The sequence below is a fragment of the Hydra vulgaris genome, chromosome 03 (assembly GCF_038396675.1).
Source record: "Hydra vulgaris chromosome 03, alternate assembly HydraT2T_AEP".
NCBI lineage: Eukaryota > Metazoa > Cnidaria > Hydrozoa > Anthoathecata > Hydridae > Hydra > Hydra vulgaris.
Genome location: NC_088922.1, coordinates 33,219,856 through 33,245,029, shown reverse-complemented (window position 1 = coordinate 33,245,029; position 25,174 = coordinate 33,219,856). Strand labels below are relative to the sequence as shown.

The 25,174-nt window shown below is 27.5% G+C and overlaps 1 protein-coding gene across 1 annotated transcript; it reads left to right on the top strand.

The window, feature by feature from the left end:
• The first annotated feature begins 2,211 nt into the window (after positions 1-2,211).
• Positions 2,212-23,855, top strand: LOC100200141 (uncharacterized). Its single transcript, XM_065792960.1, has 7 exons — positions 2,212-2,349; positions 3,320-3,375; positions 3,459-3,686; positions 3,757-3,854; positions 11,393-11,442; positions 11,513-11,687; positions 23,776-23,855. The coding sequence occupies exons 2-6, from the start codon at positions 3,327-3,329 to the stop codon at positions 11,676-11,678; spliced, it is 591 nt and encodes a 196-aa protein (XP_065649032.1). The 5' UTR covers positions 2,212-2,349; positions 3,320-3,326; the 3' UTR covers positions 11,679-11,687; positions 23,776-23,855.
• Positions 23,856-25,174: the final 1,319 nt, after the last annotated feature.

Genomic DNA, 25,174 nt, shown 5'->3' with positions numbered 1-25,174 from the left:
AATTTATTGACGACCTCATAAGATAATTACTTACTCTATTCATACTCATCCGACTTCCCTTGAATGTACATTCAATATCAGCCAGAGAATTTTATAAAAAAATTTTTTTAAATGATGATATTTTTAAAATTATGCCAGGTCATAGAAAACTACGTTTTTTTTTTTTTAGTTATTAAGGTTGTCCAAGAAGTCCTTAAAGCCACAGAGCACCGCGGAACCAGGAAGTTCACGCCTACTTTCTTATCAATAATGCATATATGGCAAGAGTCGGCTTCAAACCTCGGAACTCCTGTTCTGAAGCTTGAACCCTAAATACTACACCACGGCTTCTAATTAAAACTCATTTTTTAAAATGATGTTTACATATTTAGTTTTTATTTCAGCAAATAAAAAAACATTGTTAATTTGATTTAAAAAAAATTATTATACATCAAGCTTGTGTGCACTATGATTGTTGTAGCGTGCATCAAATGTGCATACAAATGTTGTTAACAACTAACGAAGTCATGATTTTTTACAAAAATATCTCATTCTGAACACGCCATGAACTTCTGTGTCTTTGACTTAATAAATGCTTTAATATGTACTAAAAAACAACTTAATTCTTGTAATATTTACAATTATAACTATTATAATACCAAATGTTATTTTAGTACAATAAAAGTTTATTATTATAGTTTTAATAATTTATGATTTATTCGAACAATGTTTAATTTAAAAATGCTTATTATTCTAATTTGTTCACACCATGTATGCATTAGCGTCTAATGCATATGGTATTAACTTTTTCATACCATGTATGTGTTGGTGTCCAATGCATATGGTAATAATTTAAGTGGTATATTACTTCGAATTTCAAAAGTTCCTAGAGTCTATAAACAAGACTCTTTATCAGAATTGAATATTGCTTATTGAAATTATTGTAAGGATTGTATAACAAACGTTTTGCGCGTGTTCTGTTTAAAGGTTTGCGAATAGGTTTTGATACTGTGGATCACTGCATACTTCTCAAAGAATTAAAGCACAATGAAATCATTAAAATACTTCATACACTGTGTAGGTATGAAGTATTTTTGATGAAAAATGAAAATTTTTTTATAATTCCATTGGAATTATTGGGAAAAAAGTATGTTATAGTGTGTAGGATACGCACTATAACTTACTTTTTTTTCAATAATGACATAAAGTTGAAATCAAAAAAAAAACGTGCAAATGTTGTTCCACAAGACTGTGCTTTGGGACCACTCCATTTGTGACCACGCCACCAGGGACTGTTCCACTATTCTTTTTTCTTTTTTTATTGATAACTTAAAATTTAAATTTTTTTTAAAATTGGTTTATTACTGACTATTTTGTTGATGACACAAATTTACTATTGATCGAAGAACTACATATAAAATTTTCTATTGATTGAAGAACTACATATAAATTTTAACAAATATATATATATGTCATTTCCAAAATAAGGCCTTGAAAAAATATAACTTCACAGTAATATTTTTTAATTTAGTGTGCTGTTCTGTACTTCCAATATACTAAAATGCCAATTTGTCTGGAATTACGATCACAAAAATCATGCAATATTGTTTAACATTTTTGTTTGTTAAAAAAAAAGACTGTATATACTACAATACAGACTACTACTGCTATTATTATTATTTTTGTTATCATTATTATTTTTGTTACAAATAATAAAAAATAATAAAAAATAATAAAGTAACTAATTAGACTGTTATTATTGTTATTATTACTTTGTGTTGTGTATTTTACTATGATTTTAATTTTTAACATGTTTCGTAGTTACAAAAAACATTTTAAAAAGTTTTAAGAGTTGAAGTTCTGATATGACAGAGAAATATAAAGAACAATTTCTTACTAATCAATAATAATTTTAAAAAGATAAATATAAAAATGATTACTTTCCAATTTAGGTATTTACTTTAGATTAACATCGTTCTATAAGTAAATAAAGAACATTATTATATTTGTAAAAATGTCAAAATTAGTTTGTACCCAACGCTTATAAATGTATGGAAAGGTTTACAGTAACAACTGTGTACCAAATGCCTAAAAAATTAAAGTAAACAAACGAATTAAGATCACATAACCAATTGCACCCTAATAAATTATTTACAAGATATACTAATTAGCGATTGGTCAAATAATTAGGCAGCTTTTATGAATTCACTCAACCAAATCCAACGCTGCAAAGTAACGAAGCGCAAATTGCAATTAGTAAACGCAAACAAACTAACATTAGCTTTCGTTTAATAAAACTCTAATTAAAAAATTGCGAAATAAGGATTTTGCTGGGAGTTTGGAGCTTTAAAACACATATACACTTTACAAGTAAGATGTTGTTTACAATTATCAATTGTAATTATAAATTTTTAAAAAAATTAAAGTTGATACTAAAAATATAAATAATAATCAGGATAAATTGCCCAAATTAGTACGGCTCCTACTTTGGAAGTCATGAATTTATTTTTGAAACATTATATATTTATAAATTTCAATCTTATTTTCATTGTTTTGTTTCTTGTGTTTGTAGTTGTTTTCACTTTCTTCATCATTTAATCAACTTTACAATGCAAACAATATTACTGTAGCTTATACAAATTTTTGTGTGTAATGCCACGGGAATTAACTATCAAGTGGGAGTACCAACGTTATATATTATAATTATACCGCAAGTATATAATAAATTGTTCAAAGTTTTCTTGATCAGAAAAATTCTCCCTAATTAAAAAGTAATTAAATCAAAGATGTCAGACTCAAAGATGTCAAACTCAAAGATGTCAGACTCAAACAAAGATGTCAGACTCAAACAAGCATATTTCATGACCACAAATTTTTGTTGGTCTATTTTTCTAATCATTGGAAAAAAATCATAATGCTTAAGTTATTTTATTCAATTTGCAACTGTAGCTTTTAAGTGTTTTTTTTTAGTTTATGTATTATATAATATATACGTGTAAACATATAATACATACGTGTGTCTATTAAGACACACGTATGTATTATGTGTATTATATAATAGACACACACACACACACACACACACACACACACACACACACACACACACACACACACACACACACACACACACACACGCTATATTGGATTTATTTTTAGATTTATCACTGATAAGTTATTTGTAATTAATTTCTTTTTATCAGTTTTTAATTGAATCAATAGTTAATTTTACTGTAATTTAAAAAAAAACACAACCTGTTTCAATTAGTTAAGTTAAGCAAAATAGTTAACAAACCGAATGATCTAAATGTCTAAATAGCTAAAATTAACTATATTTCAGGTTGGAAATGTTCACAAAAACATTGATAATGGCATACGCCGTTATTGTGGTAGCAGGTATTTAAAATAAAAATATACTTACTTTTTTCAAATCAAAGCAATTAGTTACAATTAATCAGAGAATCATTTTTATACATTAGGAAATCCTTTACCATATAATGAAATTTATCAAAGGTGTTGTTTACCTTCTCCCACGTGTATGAACCCATGTCCACCACCTTTGTATCCTCAACAGACATCTTGCTGCATGCCTTCTCCTGAATGCTCAAACCCATGCTATGGTTCAATGGTCATTCAACCGCAACCGGCTTTGCCATTGGCATTTAGAAAGTCTCCTAAACAACCTGTTGTATATGCGCCACTACCAGGTAGTTATTATGTCTTTTACTTCATTTTTAAATAGAAAACAAGATTTACTGTTAGTTTTAAACAATTTAGGGGAAATTGTTTTTAAACTTCTGCAGAATTGGGACCCTGAGCTTCTAGACAACCAATCACCGAGTTTCCAAATTCTTGAAGGAAACATTCGATCAGCCGTAAGTAACTTTTCATTTATAAACTTTCTACTAGTTCTCTTACCCTTGAGTGGAGAAAAATTGCATTTTTTAGGAAACAAAATTACAACTTTGACCAAAATATAGGTACAAATTGTTATGCATTTAACTGATTTGTCAGACTTATGGGACATTTAAAAACATCTAAAATAATTCTTTAAGTATGAAAAAAATCTCAATGAAAGTTCTTTATATTTTTATGAGTGTTTTAATTGGTCAAATGTTACCAGCAAAAACACTTATAAAAATTGATACGAAAATGTAATGAAAAATCTTTCTGGTTTAACAAGCATAAAATTAATGGTAGCATATTTTTACCAAATTGGTAAAAAAGGCTTGTAAAAAACATAAAACTTTTTGTTGTGTTTGTTGCAAATCTAATGCACTTGCACCAACAAACATTTGCACTTGTTGGTGCAAGCGAACTTCATTTGCAGTTGGATCAAAAGCAGTTTGCATTAAAGTTTCAATAAATAAGTTGGTTTTTTGCTTGTATATGAGTAGGGGTTCCAAAATTCTATATTTTTGTTAAATCAGTTATTTTTAATTATTTTTTTAAAAAAGTTCAAAAAACAATTTAGTTATTGCTATTTTTTTGTGGTTGACCTTATAAATATCAAAAAACTTAAAAACTAGAAATCTTTGCACCATATCACTCTATGTGTAAAGCTACGCAACCTAATGTTAAAATTTATGCAATTTAAATTTTGATTGGAAAACTTTGAATTAAAATGAATAAAAGTTACGTTTAAGCAAAAATAAGTCTTAACTAGTGTAAAAATTTGTTTTTGATTTACTTTGTAGTAAATACTTTGCGATTTTGTAACCTAAATTTAGATACCGAATAAAATGAAAAATATTGCAACAAGAAGTAATAAACTAGTAAATAAATAAATCATAAACTGGCAAACAAACAGATCAAAATCAATAAATTTTTTTTAGAAATCTCTCAGTTATTGACAAACTTTATCATACAAAGTTTTACTCAGGATTGTTTTTGTCTTTTTTTACTCAGGATTGTTTTTGTCTTTTTTAACTCAGGTTTTTTGTACTTGTCTTTAATAAAGTTAAAAATAAAATACCTTTTGGAAATTTTCATTAAATATGATTGACTGCTCAGTAGTCGTAGAAGCAGTTCGTATATACGCATATCGTCAGCTGAGAACCGAGTGGCAGTATGTCCATTTTTTGTGTTTCCGAGAAAATCAAGTTTTTAGAATTTAATTTGTAAAGAATTTCTGCCAGAATGCCTGACTATTTTTTTTAAATAACTTTAAAAGTTTTTTAATCATTCTCGAGACTAGAATTATTGGACACTTACTACATTGATTTTCGAATATTTATTGATAATAAACAGAAAAAACACAAAATGTGAACATACGGCCACTTGCTTCTCGGCTGACGATATATCTAAAAAATCGGATGATTGTATCATTTTTGCAAATATAGTTTTGCAAAATATAGCTGTATTTTTTCAACAGAAAATAAAAAAGTATTTTGGGATTGGAAAAAGAAACAATAATGGAATAACAGATGTATCGCATATTTAATCAGGCTTTTGCAGTTTGTAAAAAAATTACAAATAACATTGAACTTAAGCGTCAGTACGACACTCATAACAATCAGCTTCGGAAATACCGTCGATTACAAAAATTCCTCTTGGTAATATGCTTAAATATCCAAACCCTTCTGAAATCAAGATTCAAATAATTAGTATTCAAGTAATAGAGAAATATTTTGGAAAATGTGTCTCATTGTTAAAAAATATAAAAATAAAAAATACAGTCGGAACCAGAGACAGAAACAAATGAGACAGAGCGGGATAGCAAAAAAAAAGAACTATAGCTTTACATAAGGCGTCCAAGGGAATTTATACCTTAGCTTGTTTAAAATTATAAAGTAACCCATTTACTTGCAAATCAGGTGTCAATAAATATACTGAAAGGGAGAAAGATCTGTTAAATGTCAAAAACGATTGATGAATGAGATGTTTATTTAAGTAATAAAGTAGGTCGTTACAACGAAGATCCACTTTGTATAAAATCATAAATGTTAATAAAAAAACAAAAATGCGTCGTCTTGTCAACAGAAGAATAAGTTAATAGTTTAAAGTTTCTAAAAAAAGTTATTTAATAATTTGAAATAAGTCTAAAAAATTAATTAAGAAAAGTTGGTTAAAATACACAAAACCCAAAAATAGTTAATTCTGGACCCCTCCCCCCCCCCTAATACGAGTGGCAAACGCATTGTTTTGTAAAATACTGATGTACCCGAAGTAATCTTGTAGCGCTGTCTATCAGATCAGAATCAGTTATAACCTCACTAGTAGTCTACAAGACAATTAGCTGGAGAACGAATGAAACATAAACCCAATACCATCTCACTATAATGTACTAGAGAAAATACCACAAAATAAAACACGGTAAAGGAACCGTGAATACTTTATAACAAGTTATTACAAAATGACGAGTATATTACTCTAGTAGAATCGGCCTGGTATGAAAATATAAAAGAGTTGAGAGAGGGTTGTAACCGCAACTAAAAGTAACCTACTCAACTGTAGTTGAGTAGGTTACTTTTAGTTGCGGTTACAACCCTCATTCACCTCCCCAAGGAGGTGAATGAGGGTTGAGTTTTCATGGCCTTGGGGAGGTGAATTAAAATTAATATTTATTATATTTGGAATATGAAAAAAATCCATGAAGAAATTAAAGCTTAAACTGTTAAAAAAATAAGCCCAAGGAAGCGGTAATAAAATCCAAAGTTCAGTAACAAAGGAGACGGAAGGGGAAATTTGTTCTTTGAGCTATAAGCGCTAAGATTAATTTAAACAAGTTTCAAGGAGTATGTTTAGAGAAGATTAGGTTATTAACAAAAGAACCTCTTCTTATTTTCTACCGGGATGGAAATTTCTTTAAAAGTCTTAAGATACTCTATTTTAGCAGGGGAGATTTTCCGTTGTTTATCATTTAAAAGATTCATTTATCAAAATACAAAATACAATTTGTAAATCGGAAAAATACAAAATTTTAATAAAAGGCAAAAAATAGTTATAAAATCTATTATAATTCCCCAAGAAAATATACCAAGCTTTTGTAATGCTTATACCATATAAATTAAAACTTAGTATAATGGAAGTTAAGATTAATGACTTTTTATAGGGGAATAAGATTAAATAAAAATATGTCTCGGTATTAAAATAGTTGGATTAGGAATTACAAATCTAGCTAATAAAACTTGTAAACTTATAATAGTAAAACTTTTTATTCGTTGTCTTTGATTCAAACTTAAATTTTGGTTAAAAAATTGCTGATGCTATTAATTCTGAATTTATGGTGTACTGATTGAATATGCTCTCTATGGCAGGATTCATGTTTACTACCTTTGGATTGCAACACTGGATTGAGCTGTTGCAAAGAAGGAACTAGCTTTTCTATTTCAAAGTCATTAATGTTTGCTGCGGGTATGCCATTTAAACCTTTGTTTCTCATTGCAGAATATCTAATAGTTAATCAAAAAGCTTCATAACAGAGACATGCTATGCTATAAGGACACTTTAACTCGTCGAAACTGACAAATCAAGGATGTTGCAAATACCATTCATCACATTGGTTTCTTTATAAATTATTAGTCTGTTAATACGTTCGACAGACATGAACTTTGAACTCCATTCCTCATCTGATAAGGAACTGCAGTCCAAACGATTTAATAATAACTTTTGCTGATGCATTACTTTGTGACTGCTTGTTCCATAACACCTCAAATTTTACAAACGTTGATTGAATAATCTTTTTGCAGATTGCACCATAGTCAACAGTAGAAGCATCATAAGTAGTTTATAAATTTATCAAGTGGCATGCACATTGCTGATGAGGAGGTAGGTAATATTCAATATCTGATGCTGAATTAGGTTAAGTAAGTGGCCAAGGAGATTTAGACTTATCATCTTCAATGGTACTAATAGAGATCTCCATTTTGATAACGCCAAATATCAACAAATAGCATAGCTGTTTTTTTCATAAAGGTTTTAAAATAGTTTTTTAAACAGGGTATACTTATTTTTGTGTTTAGGTTGCGTATCTTGCGTAACATGCAGCCTTGCGTGCTCAACAAGCAGTACCGGTTTCAGCTTCGTTATATTGTACATACTATACAATTTATTCAAATCAATAAAACTTATGTGCTTTTGTAATTTTTTATCTGAAAGTAACTCGTTATAAAGCAAAAAAGTAAACTTCAAAAGTAACGGAAATAAAAATAAAAATACTGCATAGTAAATGTAACTCGTTATGTGTAGAAGTACTGCAAAAAGTAACAAAGTATTGCAATAAAGTTAACATACTTCTTTAATCTCCAAACCTGAGCACAGCCAATAAAAACAAGTGTTAAGTAATTTTACCCTAATGTTTTAAAAGCTGTGCTCAGGGTTGGGGTGTAACGAAGTACATATAGTTATTGGTTGATTTTATCTCAGTTTAATTTAATTAAACTATGATAACACCAACCAATAAACTGCAATGGAACAAATTTTAAACCAACCTTATTTCTTCAATAAACTTATTTAAAAAACATCACAAAAATTCATGAAACCAAAAGACATTTATATAAAAATGAAACTATTTTAGTTGCTGACGTTACAAAGACGTTTCAGCGTGGCTTCCACAAGCTTCAAAACTTTAGGAACCTCTATGAATAAAAATTGAAGAACTAATTAGTGTCTTACTCATTGAATAGAAAAATAAAATCTTTAGAGAAGAACAAAGTTAACTAATAATAAAACTTTATCTCAAAAAACAAAAAATTATAAATACAAAAATCTTCAAAACTGCAATGTATTACAAATCCAAATGAAGCCATGTACCAAGGTATAACGAGTGGATTTTAAGTTATAAAAACAGCATGGAAAATGTAGAGAAAAATGATTGGATTAGGTTTTTTCTTTGTTAACAAAGTAAACAAATTTCTAAAGTAAACAAAATTCCAAAGTAAACAAAACATCTTTTTAAAATGGTTTTTAGAAAGTTTAAAACTTTCTATTACATATTTAGACTAATTATATCCAGAGGAAAATCCTTACTGCGTTACTTTTAAGTTTATTTTGTTTGGTTAGTGGTGAGAGAAATTTATTTTTAAAAACATTTGCTTCAGAATTTTATTTTAAAAGAATGGAGAAGATTTGAGAAAACCTTTACAAAAATAACTACTTTTACAAAAGTTTAAAAACAGAAGGAAAAAATCGAAAGAAAAAAAGTTTTAAAATTACGAAATAAACATAAAGATGAAATTAGAAACAATTTTAATACAAAAGGACATTTTAACTTAATTGCCAATATTTTATATAGTTTTCGTTTTTCGATTTTTGATTTTTCGTGTTTTTTCTGTTTTGCTTTCGTAAGTTCTATTACAAAAACGAAACAGAAAAAATCGTTATATTCTCTTAATGATTCCTTGTAAAATCTTTTTAAAATTATGCGTTTAAACTTTTATTTACGGTCACTTTATTGTAATTATGAAAGTTTATACGTTTATAGGTTATAACTGACGTCTCGTTATAGATTATAACAAGACATCAGTGAGGCAAATAGCTGGACGACGAAAATAAATCATGATACCCCATCAGGCAGAATGTCAACATCAGTAATTAATTAATGTTAAACTTTTATTGACTAGTAATTTGACCTTCTGACTGATGAATGTTTTTGTTGAACAATAAACTTTGTAAAAGATGAGGAACTATGAAACTATGACCAACAGTGGCCCATTGCAATACTAACTTAATAACAATTTCACGCAAATTATAACAATACTTTGGGCTAATGTAACAGCTACATCTTAATAGATTTAAAGACCCAACTAGGGACAGATGCAGAATTTTTTGATGTTTCAGATACGAATTTAAGGCATTTTAAAAACTCGTTTGAGTATGTTCATGTTTATTTTAAATAAAAATCTTTTGCAAAAAATTGTGATAATTGGAACCTGGGAATAAAAAACCCCAAAAGTCTGCAGCCACAATCCCTGATGTAAGGGCAATAAGTTTATAAAATATTTTAAATTAGTATCTTATACTTAATTTAAATTTATCGACAGACTTTAAATTTCATCTAATAATGTTAAAGTTTTTCAACGTAATTCTTACAATTTATTTGTAACAAAAGCCGAACGCAATAACAATATAATACAACATATACAAGGCAAACATCGTTCTAATGAACAGCCAACCATTTTTTAGCCCAAGAATTACAAATGCGTTAGACCATTTTCTTCTTTTACTAGAACCTCTATAGCTCTTTTTTGCTCAGAAGTGTTTTTCCAATACCACTTAAACCAACTTTTATCAAGCAAATTACAATACTAGTCTTAACAAAGCATTACGCCAGTAATAATTCTATTAGTAATTAGGCCAGAAATTTTTATATTTTATAGACTTTACTTAAATTGTGCGCTATACCAATATTTAATTTTATTTCTAAAATTCTTACTAAACAGTAGAAAAGAGCACAGATTTGAGCATGAAATATAAGCAGGAGTCACCATAACCATAGGAGTGGAGCATAACTCCATGAGCAGGAGTAGAATATAACCCCATAAGCAGATGTAAAGCATAACTCCATGAGCAGGAGCAGAGCATAACCAAAAGTTCTCTACTCATTTAAAGACGTTCATAAAGTGAAAATACCTGCTAAAAAAAAGACCACTCCTCAAAAAATTTATAATAACTCCTCAAAGAATTATAATATAAAAATGACATAAATAAGAAGACGTCAAGTTTGTAACAATAAAAGTACGTCCTTCTAATTGTCGTAAACATCGAATCATTGAAAGTTATTGGTAAATTTATAAAAAATTATAAAAGTTATATTACTTAAAAGTAAGAAACTAGCTAGAGATAGAAAATGTTAAAAAAAAAAAGATAGCAACTTCAAAAGAAGTTAACGCATGATTTAGGAGATAATGTCAAGTACAAGTACTTGCAAAAAATTAAATTTTTATCTTAACGTTGAAATAAATAAGTTCAATGAGCAGAAAAATTAAAAAAGTCTGTTATATAGTTTTCGTGTTTAATTAACCAATGTTATAATATTTAATGATCAACAAGAGTGTTTACAATTTAAACAAAGTTTTTACAAAAAAAAACATCTACACAAAAATTTTGTTCAGTTTTTTAGCTCCGACCCCAGTCATTGATAACTATCAATGTCCGAATTCTACTATTGAGGAACATGATTTTTTTATGTGTGGATTTTTTTTTGCGAAGTTGAGACGCTTTTTAATTTTGACGAAATGAAATAGTTTAAATTCTTTTGATTTAGGTTTTTCTAAAGCATTAGTTGATAGAGCTGTTTTTTTTTCTAAATTTTTTTTATTACCTGCTTACTCACATTTTGATTTTGTTACTACAAATTTAAAGCAGTGTTTTAATCAAAAAAAAGTCTTTTTTAGAGCTTAGGTTTGCGAAAATATTTTTTTCTTTATACAATTTTAAAAAGACTCTCTCTTACTTTAAAGTTATTTTTTAGGTTCAAGCTGTGCTTGGTCCATCAACTCAAGTTACAAATATATATTTCAGGTAAAGTATAATTTTCAGCGTTTTAATTTTACAATTGAAAGGCAATGTTTTACTTTTAAATATCTTTAAGGGAAGGGTATGTACCTGGAAATCCACCAAGTCGACCAAAGACGGTAGCACATATGATGGTTAATGGCGGCTCAGATGCTGCATCTATGCTTGAACACGCAGTTACTCCTGATGGATCATTAGGAGATGGGCTAAAAGTATACAAAGATTCTTTTAATGCATACTAATAAAACACTGTAAGTATTTTTTATTTTATTTTAAATATGTTTCTAAATAAATGTAATTAAATGCATAGAATTATTAAGTTTGTGTGTGAGTTTACACAAGTACAAAGTAAATTTAGATATTTGATATATTCGAAAAGTTCTCACTGAAACTTTAAAAAAACCTTTATTCTGCGTAACAAGCAAAATAAAACAACCAAACATAATTTAAAAATCGTTAAAATATTGTCCTTAAAACATCCGATAAACATTTTCTTTTTTTACTTTTAACTAGTTAAATCGTGGGCCATTTTAATGCATTCTAAACATCTGAAAATGCACTTAATTAAAATATAAGTAACGCTGAATATTTCATAATTTTTACTTAAGTTACTAAATAGCTAGTAGTTGCTATTCTGTTTGAAAAAAAAAAAATAATAATAAAAAAATAACCTTCAATTCATTTCTATTTAATTCTTTAATAATTTCAAAGAAATAGAAATGAATGTGTGAATTTAAAAGATTTAGCAGCTCTAGCGTAGTGATTAGTGCGCTTGCCTTAAAAGGTAGAGATCCGTGGTTCAACTGGGCAAGTTTAAAAGGTAGAGATCCGTGGTTCAACTGGGCAAGTTTAAAAGGTAGAGATCCGTGGTTCAACTGGGCAAGTTTAAAAGGTAGAGATCCGCGGTTCAACTGGGCAAGTTTAAAAGGTAGAGATCCGCGGTTCAACTGGGCAAGTTTAAAAGGTAGAGATCCGTGGTTCAACTGGGCAAGTTTATAAAATCGGTAAGAAAAGAGGCATGAATTTCCTTTTAAATGCTCCTCCGCGGTGCTCTGTGATAAAACCGTAAGGACTTCCTGAGGCACCTAAAATAAATTGAAAAAAAATAGAAGTTGAAATAATAATTCCTTTGAAAAGTTGTTGAAGCTTTTAAAATTCTTAATTTAGATTTAAAACTTGTGTAAAAAGAAAAAAAAAAAGTTCAGAATAAATTTATATCAAATTACTCTAAATACGATTGAAAAATTATTTTGATTTACTTCTTATGCTGTTGAATCTTTTTTAAAAAAGGTTATCGTAAATTATTTTTTTTTAATTTTCTATGCTATTTAATTGTTTCAATTTTTGGATGCCTTTATTAAACAATATACTCTCTCGGTTCCGAAATACGGTTCCGATTTGCATTCAACATAATGAATTATTTAAAATAAATTATGTTGTTAGTTTTTAATTTTTTTATATAAGAGATATATGATTTTAATAATGAAATATGTTAATAAAGTGTATATAACATATATTTTATAGTAAAAAATAAAAACAATTAACAATAATTTATTTTCAATAATTCTTTACGTTTAATGCAAATCGGAATAATATTTCGGAACGGAGGGAGTATTTTTTAAACTTGTATTTCCGAAAAACATTTGTACCTTTTGGAAAAAATAAAAACTAATAAAAATAGTAAAGAATTTATTCAGAATTACAAAAAATGTAGAAATTAATCAGAATTACGGATATCGTGAGATGTATCTTTTTTAATACTTCTAAAAGCATTCCAAAAGTTTTTTGGTTTGATTATTTTTAGCTTTTCAACTACAACGCTTGTTTATTGTTTTGAGCTATCATTACAACTTTCCGGAAGTTTTCTTGAGCTATTTTACACATTCATAGAATTAAAATATTTTGGAAACCCGGTGTCTCTCCATATTCGAAAATGATTCGAAAGAACCTTTTTATTTCGGCTTAAATCGGGAGTCCACCAGGGTTTGGAGTAAGTATATTCGGAAAAATATAATTTTTGGTAACAACCCAAGCAGCAAAACAATATTGGCGCAATATTATTTACACTATGCAAACTATACAAACAATATTGCGCCATTTTTGTTTGGTACATGGGAAATGATAGTCAATTATTACTTTTATTTCTAATATTAATATTTTCACATGTTGCTCTACCACAATAGTTAAAGTGCTGACTCCGTATTGAATGGTCCTAGGTTCGATTCCAACTCAACTCTTTGACCTTTAAATGGAATAACGTTATTTTTTAAAGCCAATTTTTTAAAATTTTATTCTTAAAATCAAAATTGTTTTCAATAAAAAACACACATTTGCGTCGTAAAGATGAAAAAAGTTTTAAAGATATTAAAATGTCTTGTGTGAATTGCGTTTCAAAATCTACTGTTTTGTTAGCTTTTAAGTTAAAGAACTTTTTAAATTAAATCAAAAACGTGATTGCTTATTACGTAATGCTATGTTTCTAAACTCTCTACAAAACACTGTTATCATGAAAATCCTTAATTTTATTTTAAACTTTGAAATTTTAACTGTTTTGTGTCGGTGGCTTAGTAACGTTTATGTTTAAAGTTTAGCGGCTAGTTACTTGACTTCGTTAATTGTTGCTAATAGAGAATACATAAAAGTTGTTTCAAAAATACTTCTAAATATTTATCCAGGACAATTGCAACCCTAATTGCAACCCTAATTGCAACCCTATGCACGAGAAAAGAATAGTGGGAAGAATATACTAGGAAAAAGTTGTGAAATTTGTAAAGATTTTTTTTTTAATATAGTTCACACCCAACACAGCTGCAAGCAATATTAAGTTTAAAGTTATTAGAAAACAAAGAGTTAAAGAGCAAGAAAAGAACACTTGAAAAGTTGTAGGTTGTATAAGTCAGGAAAATATAAAGATGAGAGAGACTTTGAAGGATTGAAGAGCGAGGAAAAAATTAGACAAAAAAAATGTATTTTCTAAAAAGCTTTTAGAGCATTCAGGGACAGGTACATTAAAAAGATGCGAAGGAAATAAGATGATAGCTCCTTTGAGCAGCTACCAATATAGTATTTGTAAAAAAGTGAAAGAAATGCAACCTTACGGTAATGGAGAGAAGCTCAAGCTTGGCAGATAAAGTCCAACTACGTTTACCATGTGTTTTTGGACCTTGTCTAGAAAAGTAAGACCGTCATTAGAAAAACCAGTCTAAATATGAAAACAGTATCCCATATAGGAACGAATATAAGATTTGTATATGTAGTGAATGGAATCAGGAGTAAAGGACAATTTCCACTCATCCTGTTTTTTACGGAAACAGAAAAGGGAAGGGAAAAATATCACATGAGAATGCGTATAGACTAATTTAATATGGACTAATTAAAGCTTATACTATACCTGCTTACATGATTATTTTTTCTTTTCCAGTATAAAAAAAAAGTGTGGAACTGATAATAGCAGATAATTTGAGATAATAGCAAGCATAATAAAAAGAAGCCGTAGCAGATGTTAACATAGCAACCTGTTGTATATATGGTTTCCATGAGTGAATGATAATCCAAAAAAAACGAAAAGAAGAGGACTCCTTCTTTATGCCTCCTATCGCAATACTGTCGACATTCTGATATTATTAGGAATGTTGACAGTATTGCAATAGTTGTTTGCAGTAAATAACTGAGTTTTATTGGAGATAAAATTCACAAGCTTTTGGAAGCCCTAAGCTGTTACAGAAATGAGAGCAGATTCAAGATCGGTTGCCTGTTTTAAGCGATTGAAAAGAGAAGACTTTTTGTCAAAACCAAAATAGGATAATAAAAATTTGTTGATCAAAGACTCAAAGCCCTTGCTAATAACAGAAAGAAGACTGATTGGTCAATAATTGTAGGGATCAGAATGTTTTCCAGAGTTTTTAAAAATTGAAACTACAGATGTTGTTTTCCAGCAGGCAGGAAAAGAAAAATCAGTCAGGCACTTAATTTAGAAAGAATTGAATAGAGTTCTGGAGAATAATTTTGCAAGACTATGACAGGAATGTTGTCTGGATCACAGGTCGTAGAAGAGTTTTATTGAGAAATAACTTAGCAACGGAATTCAGTGCTATTTGGGTATCTAACAACGGGTTAACCTGTTTAAATGGATTGGGAGAAAGAGTATGATCATTAGATTTTTTATATATAGAAACATATATATATATATATATATATATATATATATATATATATATATATATATATATATATATATATATATATATATATATATATATATATATATATATATATATATATATATATATATATATATATATATATATATATATATATATTTCACCGTTTGAAAATAATTACAATAACTAAATAAAAGTAAATAAATAAAAATTTACATGACTGGAGCAAAAGAAGACTATGTTGACTTATCACTAAGCCCCGTAATATACCAAAAATAACATAGCTTTTAAAAAAACGTGGTAACACAAAATCTTTTAAATATTAATTAAATTTTCTTAAAAATTATATTTTAAATAAAGTAAGAAAAAAAAAAAAAATTAAAAAAATCAAAATAATATATATATATAGATAACAAAAACAAAAAGATAAAAAGTGAATGCACATACTCACATAAATACATGGCAAACAATTAGGGGTACTTTTTACATAAGATTTTAAGAATATATAGTATAAACTTTTTTACATCCTCGGTAATAAACAAATGATAAAATTAAATCGTGTAAAAATTTACAATCGAATTTTTTTTTTTTTCATATGTGCATATAAAATTAATAAATATATTCATAATTATATAAATCAAATCATAAGAGTACTCTTGTTTAACGCCTTAGAAGAAACTTAATTCATTGTCGTTTAGTAGAAGAGTTTGCCTAAGTTTTATTTTAAATTGGTTAAGCGAAGAGAGCGTTTTAAGATCATCATTTAAAAGTGTATTCCATAATTTAAGTCCTCGATTTGTAATTGAGTATTTAGTGGCTGAATAATAGGTTTTGGATTGACTAAAGTTATTTTTTGAGAATCTTATGCTGTATATATGATTTATTTTTTTAAATATTAGGTAAAACAAAGGCGGTGCCGTTTTTTTATCAAGCTTGAACATAAATATAAGAATTTGATAAAGATTTATTTTGAAAACATTTAGTATATTGAGTTTACTAAAAAGTATTTTTGTATGGGAGAATTGGCCTTTATTTGTAATAATCCTAATAGCATGTTTTTGTTTGCAGAGAAGTTTATTTATTTTTGTAACGTTGGTGCTGCACCAAGCAATATTTGCATAGTTTAGGTAACAATATATAAATGAAAAGTATATGTATTTCAAACAAGATTGGTTTAAAAACTGTTTAGCTTTATACAGTATACCAATATTTTTTGAACTTTTATTCTCAATTACATTTAAATGTTCTCTCCAATAATTATTTTCATCTCGAATTACGCCCAAGAATTTTAGCAAAATTATTATCAATAAAAAGATTCTGTAGTTTCCATGGAATATTTTTTTTAGAAGCATAATGGAATAATGTGTATTTAGTTTTGATAATGTTTAGGGATAGGTTATTGGACTTAAACCATTGGCTTAGTTATCAAGCTCTTTGTTTACTGTTAAAATTAAAATGTTAATATCTTTATTGGGATAAAAAAAGTTAGTCTCATCGGCAAATAAAATTGAGTTTAAGGTATTAGATAAATTATTTAAATCATTAATATAAACTAGAATTAAGAGGGATCCTAGTATTGAAAAAAAAAAGTTTTATCTTATCCTATAGAGATGGAATGCTCGACTTACCTTTGTTAATGACACTGTTGAAGTCTCTGGTTCCAAAAGTCTTTAGAACCTACCTTCTGAGATATTTGAGAAATTTACCTTCCAAAAGAAAAGAATCTCACTTTAGGCACTTTAACTTAAGGCAGTAGTAGCTAGTAGTAGCTAGTAGTCAGTAGTGCGATGAGTCAGAAGAAGAAAAACAATATAAAAAAGAGGTTATTGCATGGTGAGAAAGAGGAGAAACTAAAAATAAGCTTGGGTCAGAAACAGTACACAAATTAATGAGTTAAGTTAAGTGATTAGGGTTGTATTGAATAGGGTAAGTCTTATGCTAACTGGAAGTTATGCTAACTGGAAGCACATAAAAGTATGGTCAGAGGATTTAAACCTGATTTCTCGACAAATTAGTGAATTGATGCGAAAGTATATGCCTTAGACAAGCATGTGACTATTGGAGTCATTGCAAATCAAAGAATAGTACCCATCAATAGTGAGATTTGAAGAAGGAACACACGAATTTAAAATAGTCTCAGAGCAAATAAATCTGGTGAATTATGCAAGAGGTAAGTTTCAATTGACGGAAAAGTTACTTCGAAAACCACGTATATTTATGAAAGATATTTTAAAACAGTTAGGAGATGGTAATAATTTTTTATGTTTAACATTTTTGGTTACTTTGGACATGGTTTAAGTTAAGGAGAACTTGACTCATTTATAGATAAAGCAACGTATCTCAAGCAATTTAGCAGTTGTCTTGTTAATTAAACCAAAGTTGTTACAAAGGGCTCCTGATGTGGCTAAGACAATACACACTAAAAGTCCTAACAAGGAAACGATCCATGCGCACATAAAAATTTATGGAATAATCCTCTCGTAGAATTCGGTAAACCTTACTAATAGCCGGTCTCAGAACAATTAAACTAAATTTAGGTATAACAAGAAGAGTTGCAAGGAGGCTGAAGAAAAAACCTATAAATTGATTCAAGACGATCCAGCATTTATCCATTTATTTATATTTATTTTATTTATTTATTATTATATATTTATTTATTTATTTTATTTATTATTATTTATTTATTTATATTATATTTATTTATTATTTATTTATTTATATTATATTTATTTATTATTTATTTATTTATATTTATTGTTTCTTACCTAGGAAGGTAAGAAACAATACAACACAGATTTACATTTACTCAGCCAGATGAAGGAGTGCTGATGATGAAAGAGTGCAAGGCTGTGCTGAAGGAGTGAAGAAGGAGGCTAGGGTTAACAGAATTATTCTGCTTAATCATAAATTGCCTGGGAATCCAAGACATTAGCTGTACGCAGTAAATATCTGCCCCAGATTAGTATTTATATCAAGACATCTTAGGCCTTTACCATAAGCCTCAAGCCAGGAAGTCGGAGTAATTATCTCTTAGCTTTCGTCTAAAAAAAGTAAACACTCCAAAGTAGCAGGATATGAGGGCAAGTAGTTCTGGGTTACATGATACCAGTATCCATGTAATTGAGATGAACCTGAACCTAGAATTTAGTTTATGGTTCAACAAACAGCGCCACAAATTCAACACCATAAATTTTTGTTTTTTTCTTTGGGTCATATCTCCAGAACAAAATATTTTTCAGTATTTTTTCTGAAGGCTCTATTTACTTATATAATGATATGGATAAAAAATCAGCTTTTTAAAAATTGCCCATGTTGAGTTTTTATATAATCGATTTTGGTGACAAAAGCGAAATACTCTTAAATAACATGTATTTGAACCCCTAAAACTTAATGTGGGCTAGTTTTGTTTATTTTTTTAATTGAATCATTGGAAAGAGCTTATTTCACACTTCTAGAAACAATAAAAATCATTTTGGTGAGATTTTTCCTATGAACTAAAACCATCTAGTTTTTATGAAACGTTGACGTCAACAACGCTACTTTTTTTAATAAATATAGTTACTTAAAAAAAAAAAATTTGGCAGATTTTGTAGTCTTGTGTTACACACTCACTCAACCTTCAGTATTTTAATGACACTAACTATATTTCTACTTTAAAAAAAAAATACCAAACACATACAGAACTAAATAAGCAAACACGAGATATTTACTCGTAACACTATTACTTTTTTCAAAGTTTGTGTTTGTTGGTCTGCTCTGAAAACAAATAAAGATTTATGTTAGATGTTAAAATTTCGATGATAAAATGCGGTTCTTCAGAAATAGTTTTCTTTCAATTTGAAACTAGATTAGGTCAATTTGAAACTAGATTAGGTCAAAAAAAATACCAAACACATACAGAACTAAATAAGCAAACACGAGATGTTTACTCGTAACACTATTACTTTTTTCAAAGTTTGTGTTTGTTGGTCTGCTCTGAAAACAAATAAAGATTTATGTTAGATGTTAAAATTTCGATGATAAAATGCGGTTCTTCAGAAATAGTTTTCTTTCAATTTGAAACTAGATTAGGTCTAAAGTTAAAGTAAGGAGGATTGACGCATTCACGGAATGTGACTCTGCAGTGTACATAAATTATGATAAATATTTAACATTATCTAGGACTATGGCTGTCAACGGGTACAACGAGTACACATTATATATCATGTTTACAATTAATTATCGTAATATAACAACTTAAAAATATAAACTTATTATGTGAAAGAAGATCTTGTCTAAATTTCAATAGTTACGGTTCCTTTATAAAAGTAAGAATTTTGGAAAACATCGAGGAATATTCTCCTCCATCAAAGTTTTTATGTTTCTCTTTGTTCTTTTAAATTCCATAAATTTTTTTTACCTTCTATCATGTACTGGAAGAAGTTTAAACCAAGAGTATTGCGTGTAGTAATCACTTTTACTCCTACTCACTTTTTGTTCAGAGCATACCTTACTTATTTTAAATGGTAATATATATTTTAAAAATGTTCATAAGTTAAAAGTTGAGTTAAATTTTTTTTTCTAAACATTTTACTTTTAATTTTTTCTTAAAGTTGTAAACTAAAACTATTACTACTATTTAAATTTTTTTCTTGGGGATAATTAAATAATTGGGGATAATTAATTGTTTACATAAATTTAAAGGAGGAGGGGGGGGAGGGCTGTTAAAGTTTGACAAGTTGTTGACAAGGGGGAGAGGGGACGTAAAAGTTGTCAGAAAATTGTTGACGTAACTAATGGACAACCTCTAAGAAATGAAATGATTATAAAATCAAATTACAAAAAAATCTTATAATTGAATTTTTTCAAAAAACTTACATATTTGCAGTTATACGCCACTTTAAATATTGCGCTTCACATTTTGCTGATTTGTTTATTTTTCTGAAATAACTCAAGCAAGTATTAAAAATATTTTTTTTGAATATCAAAATCTTTTGATTTTTGCTAGAACAAGCTTTGTTTTTAATGCAGTATGATAAATCAGTACAAAATCGTAAAATTTTAAAAATCTATATATTGACCTAATTTCTTTTTTTTTTTTTTTTTTTTTTAAATATATATTTGCTGTTTATATAATAAGAAAATATAGTTACAAAGAAACATTTACATACAAAAAAAGTTGATTTATAAAAAACAGGCAGGGGCTCAAAGAAGATATGGATGACTAAAGTCACCACAATCTTTTCATAGAGCCCCTATGTGGGCTTTACAAGTTTAAAATAGAATAAGATTGTTAAAAATACTATGTACAGTTCCAATATAATAAAAAGATAAAAACTTTCATAAATATTTACATTTAAAGAAAGAAAGTAAATAGTATCAATATAATTTTAACGATAGTCATTTAAAATACTGACAAATTATTTTAAAGATAAAAATAAGAGACAATCAAACAAAAAAAATAAAAATAGAAAAAACTAAGAATAATGGAATTCGATGTTCATTTAGAAAAATTAAAAAATTATTTATAATGTTTAAAAATTTCATTTTTTATTAGAAACTTAAAGGAGTTTAGTGATTTTACCGTATTTAAATGTTTAGTTTTTTGAAATGTGTTCCATAGTTTCGGTCCACGGTATGCTATTCCATATTCAGAATACTTGCTCCTAATTCTAGGCAATTTATAAGTATTCCATTGATTTATTCTAAGAGAGTAATTATTGTTAACATTTTTTGTAAATTTATTATTAAAGGTTTTTGGAATCAGGCTGTTATTATATTTATACATAAAAATTAAGTGTTGGTAAATATTAACTTCATACATACTCATCATTTGCATGTCTTTCATTAGTGGTTTTGCATGTTCATATTTTTTTTTGTTATATATAAGTCTGCATGCATGTTTTTGTAGAGAAAATATTTTTTTAAGTTTTGTTGGTTGAGTACTAGCCCATGTAATATTGGAATAGTAAATAAAACAATGTATTAGGCCAAAATATACTAGTTTCAGACTTTCTGATGTTACATATGGGCGAATACGGTACATCAAACCAATTGTTTTACTAATTTTTGATTGGATATAATTTATGTGAGGAAGCCATGATAAATTTTCATCAATAAGAATTCCTAAGAATTTTATTGACTCATTTTTTTCGATTAGTTTATCATCTAAAATTAAATTTGGTAATTTTAAGGGAAGGTTTTCCTGTTGTGATTTTTTATGGAATAGAGTATACTTTGTTTTATCTACATTGAGTGACAGTTTATTAGCCTTAAACCTTCGATCAGTTTCGATCAGATGAGTTTATTAGCCTTAAACTTTCGATCATAAAAAAAATCTCTCCAACATAATTTTTGTTATTTCTAGAAGTGCAAAATAAGCTCTTTTGAATGATGCAAGTATAAGAACAAAAAAATTATCTATATCATTTATATTTATTCATTTATAATTACCCATTTATATTTATTATATTTATAAGTAAAACATACATATTAGTTCAGAAAAAATACGGAAAAATCTTATGTTCTGGAGATATGAACCTACAAAAAAAACAATAAAAGTTTATTTGTGTTAATTATGTCACGATATTTGTTGAACCATAGATTGAAACCTTGGTATGAAATAAAAATTGTATTAAATAATTTGCAATCTGCACCTTTGGTTTACTAAGAATCCACGCGTTTAAGATATATTGCCCTTTCATTGCAAAAACATAAGACCCTAAAAATATGATTTTTAGCTACTGACTGGTATTGAAATTTAGCAAAGCCTTTCAAAAAGTACTGCAAAATCCGAAATAACAAACATTTTTACCTGAAATTGTGGCAATGTTCATGAAAATTTTTTAATTTTATTAAAATCTGAGATGGTTGAGTGGGGACCTCTGAACCATTTGGGGCAAAATAACCCTACAACAAAAAACTAAATTTTTTTTATGTAATTTAGCTATCAACATTATCAGATAATTTAAAAATCATCACAAATTGTTAATAGATAATTTAAAAATCGTCACAAGCACAAATTGTTACTATCCAATTGAAGGACTTATTGAATATTGTTTTCTATAAATGATGAAAAAAAATTAAACCTAGAATTTTGATCTTGATTTGACAAAGAGATTGATCTTTTCAGTATATTTTTGTCTTCTGGATTTCATTACACCGGTCAAAAGATGTTTAGGAGCCATGTTGCGTGTGTAAGTCTACAGTTGGGCTAAAATTGAGCTGCAAGTCAGTACAACAGTATTAATATATCAACAACAGTATTAATATATCAGCAACAGTATTAATATATCAACAACAGTATTAATATATCAACAACAGTATTAATATATCAACAACAGTATTAATATATCAACAACAGTATTAATATATCAACAACAGTATTAATATATCAACAACAGTATTAATATATTGTCTGTTTTGTAGCTCTGCTCATATATGTAAGTCGAGTATTTACATCTTTTCCGATGTTATTTGGACTAAAAGTCATTTCTCTGGACAGTTCATAAATACTAATTGGTTTTTTAAATCTTTAGTTTGATAGACAAGAAATAGGACAGCAAGCAGATTGTTTGATGAAAAACAATAAAACTCCGATAGTAAGGGTCTTTGTAATATTTTATAGGTGTCGAGTAATTATCTAAAATTTGTTTACAATAATAAGTGGCGAAAAAAGAATTAGTTAATAAAAAATTTTAACTTTTAATAATATCACTAAAATTTAAAATAATTAACTTTTTTCGACACTAAAATTTAAAGTGAGTGCTATTTAAAAATTAGGTTGTAATAATTTTAAAATTAAAAAATTAAATAAAGAGAATAATTCTGTTTTTAATTATTTGAGCCACCTGTTATACGTTTTTTTAGGGGAAAATTACGAGAAAAAATTATACAGTCTTATTATAAATTAATTTTAAAATAAAGTATGATAATTGCGCAGAATGATGCTTTTTGGAAAATATTCCACTTTTTTAAAAAGCATTGCTTCCCCCGCTCCCCCTAAGTCTTTATCCCTTAATCAAATTTAAATTCTCAAATTTTTCTCAAATTCAAACTCAAGTTCTCAAAGATTAATAATCGATTCTCAAATTAGTCACAATTTAGAACTTGAGTTTTAAAACCACAATTTTTGAACCTAATTGTTTAAGTAAATTATGTATCAATTATTCATTTTTTGTTTTGTTTTGTTTTGTTCTAGATTCTTCACGCAAAAACAAAGAGTACATCAAGTATGAAGTTAATCAAGGTTTAATGAATTTATGAAACCTCAAACAAAAACGATCTTCAAACTTCAAGCCTAACAAACATTATTAATGTACATAAATTTTAAAAACGGTATTGTGTATACCTTTAAAAATTAGCGCCACGATATTTTATAAATATAGAACCAAAATTTTTTAATAAATTATTTTAAAAAAAACCTGGAAACTTGGTATATAAAATAAACAGTTATGCTTTTTCAGATTTTAGCAATCTAAAACCCAACTTGCGGAACCAGAACTAAATTTTTCCAGAATTTATTTCGTCGTGAGTGTTTTTTTAATCAGCACAATACTTAAAAAGATATTTAGAAAATATTATTTTACTGTTTTAGTATAATTTCATTTGATAGTATATTCCCAATGTGCATAAATGCTTCAACACTTGTGGTTGTTGAGGATGACATTGGGTGTTTTTGAGTTATTTTTGAATTACTTACTAAATGTTTTACTGGATATCTTTTGTATCTTTGATCAAGTTACTGAACAATTTATATTTTTTATTGATGAAAAAAAAAATTTGATTGTGTTTTTCATAGCACTTTTAAATTTTTGTTATACATATATATATATATATATATATATATATATATATATATATATATATATATATATATATATATATATATATATATATATATATATATACATATATTAGGGTTATGACTTTTTTTCAATCTCATGCTCCTGCACTGTAGTTTGATGAACTTTTACCTAAAAAGCACGAAATGAACTATTATTTGCTCATCTTTGAAAAAAGTTCACTGCGCCATTGAGAAACCGATTTTGACATAAGTACTACTATGTTTTCAAATGTATTTAGAACGTCATAGTCATGTAATACCATAAATTTTCAATCCAACAATGACTCAGACCGTTGATCTTGTATATGTTGTATACAAGATCAACGGTCATATATATGTAAACTATGTTAGTGTATTTTATTAGTGTTTTAGTAATTATGTTAGTGTATTTATATATATATATATATATATATTTACAAATATATATATATATGTATATATATATATATATATATATTTATATATATATATATATGTTTATATATACATACATACATACACAGATACATACATACACACATACAAACATACATAAATACATACAAGAATACATACATACATACATATATATATATATATATATATATATATATTTACAAATATATATATATATGTATATATATACATACATACATTTATACATACGTACATACATACATACATACCTACATACTTTTTTTTCTAAAATTTTTGAGAAGCTAGAAAGGACGGAGAAAATAGAAAAGAGGGCAGTAATTACTCTAACATTAGTTTA

Excerpts from the sequence above, each read along its gene's own strand:
- LOC100200141 (XM_065792960.1), top strand. The coding sequence starts at position 3,327 with ATGTTCACAAAAACATTGATAATGGCATACGCCGTTATTGTGGTAGCA. Across the intron at positions 3,376-3,458 it reads CGCCGTTATTGTGGTAGCAG|GAAATCCTTTACCATATAAT; the intron begins GTATTTAAAATA and ends TTTATACATTAG. Across the intron at positions 11,443-11,512 it reads GTTACAAATATATATTTCAG|GGAAGGGTATGTACCTGGAA; the intron begins GTAAAGTATAAT and ends AATATCTTTAAG.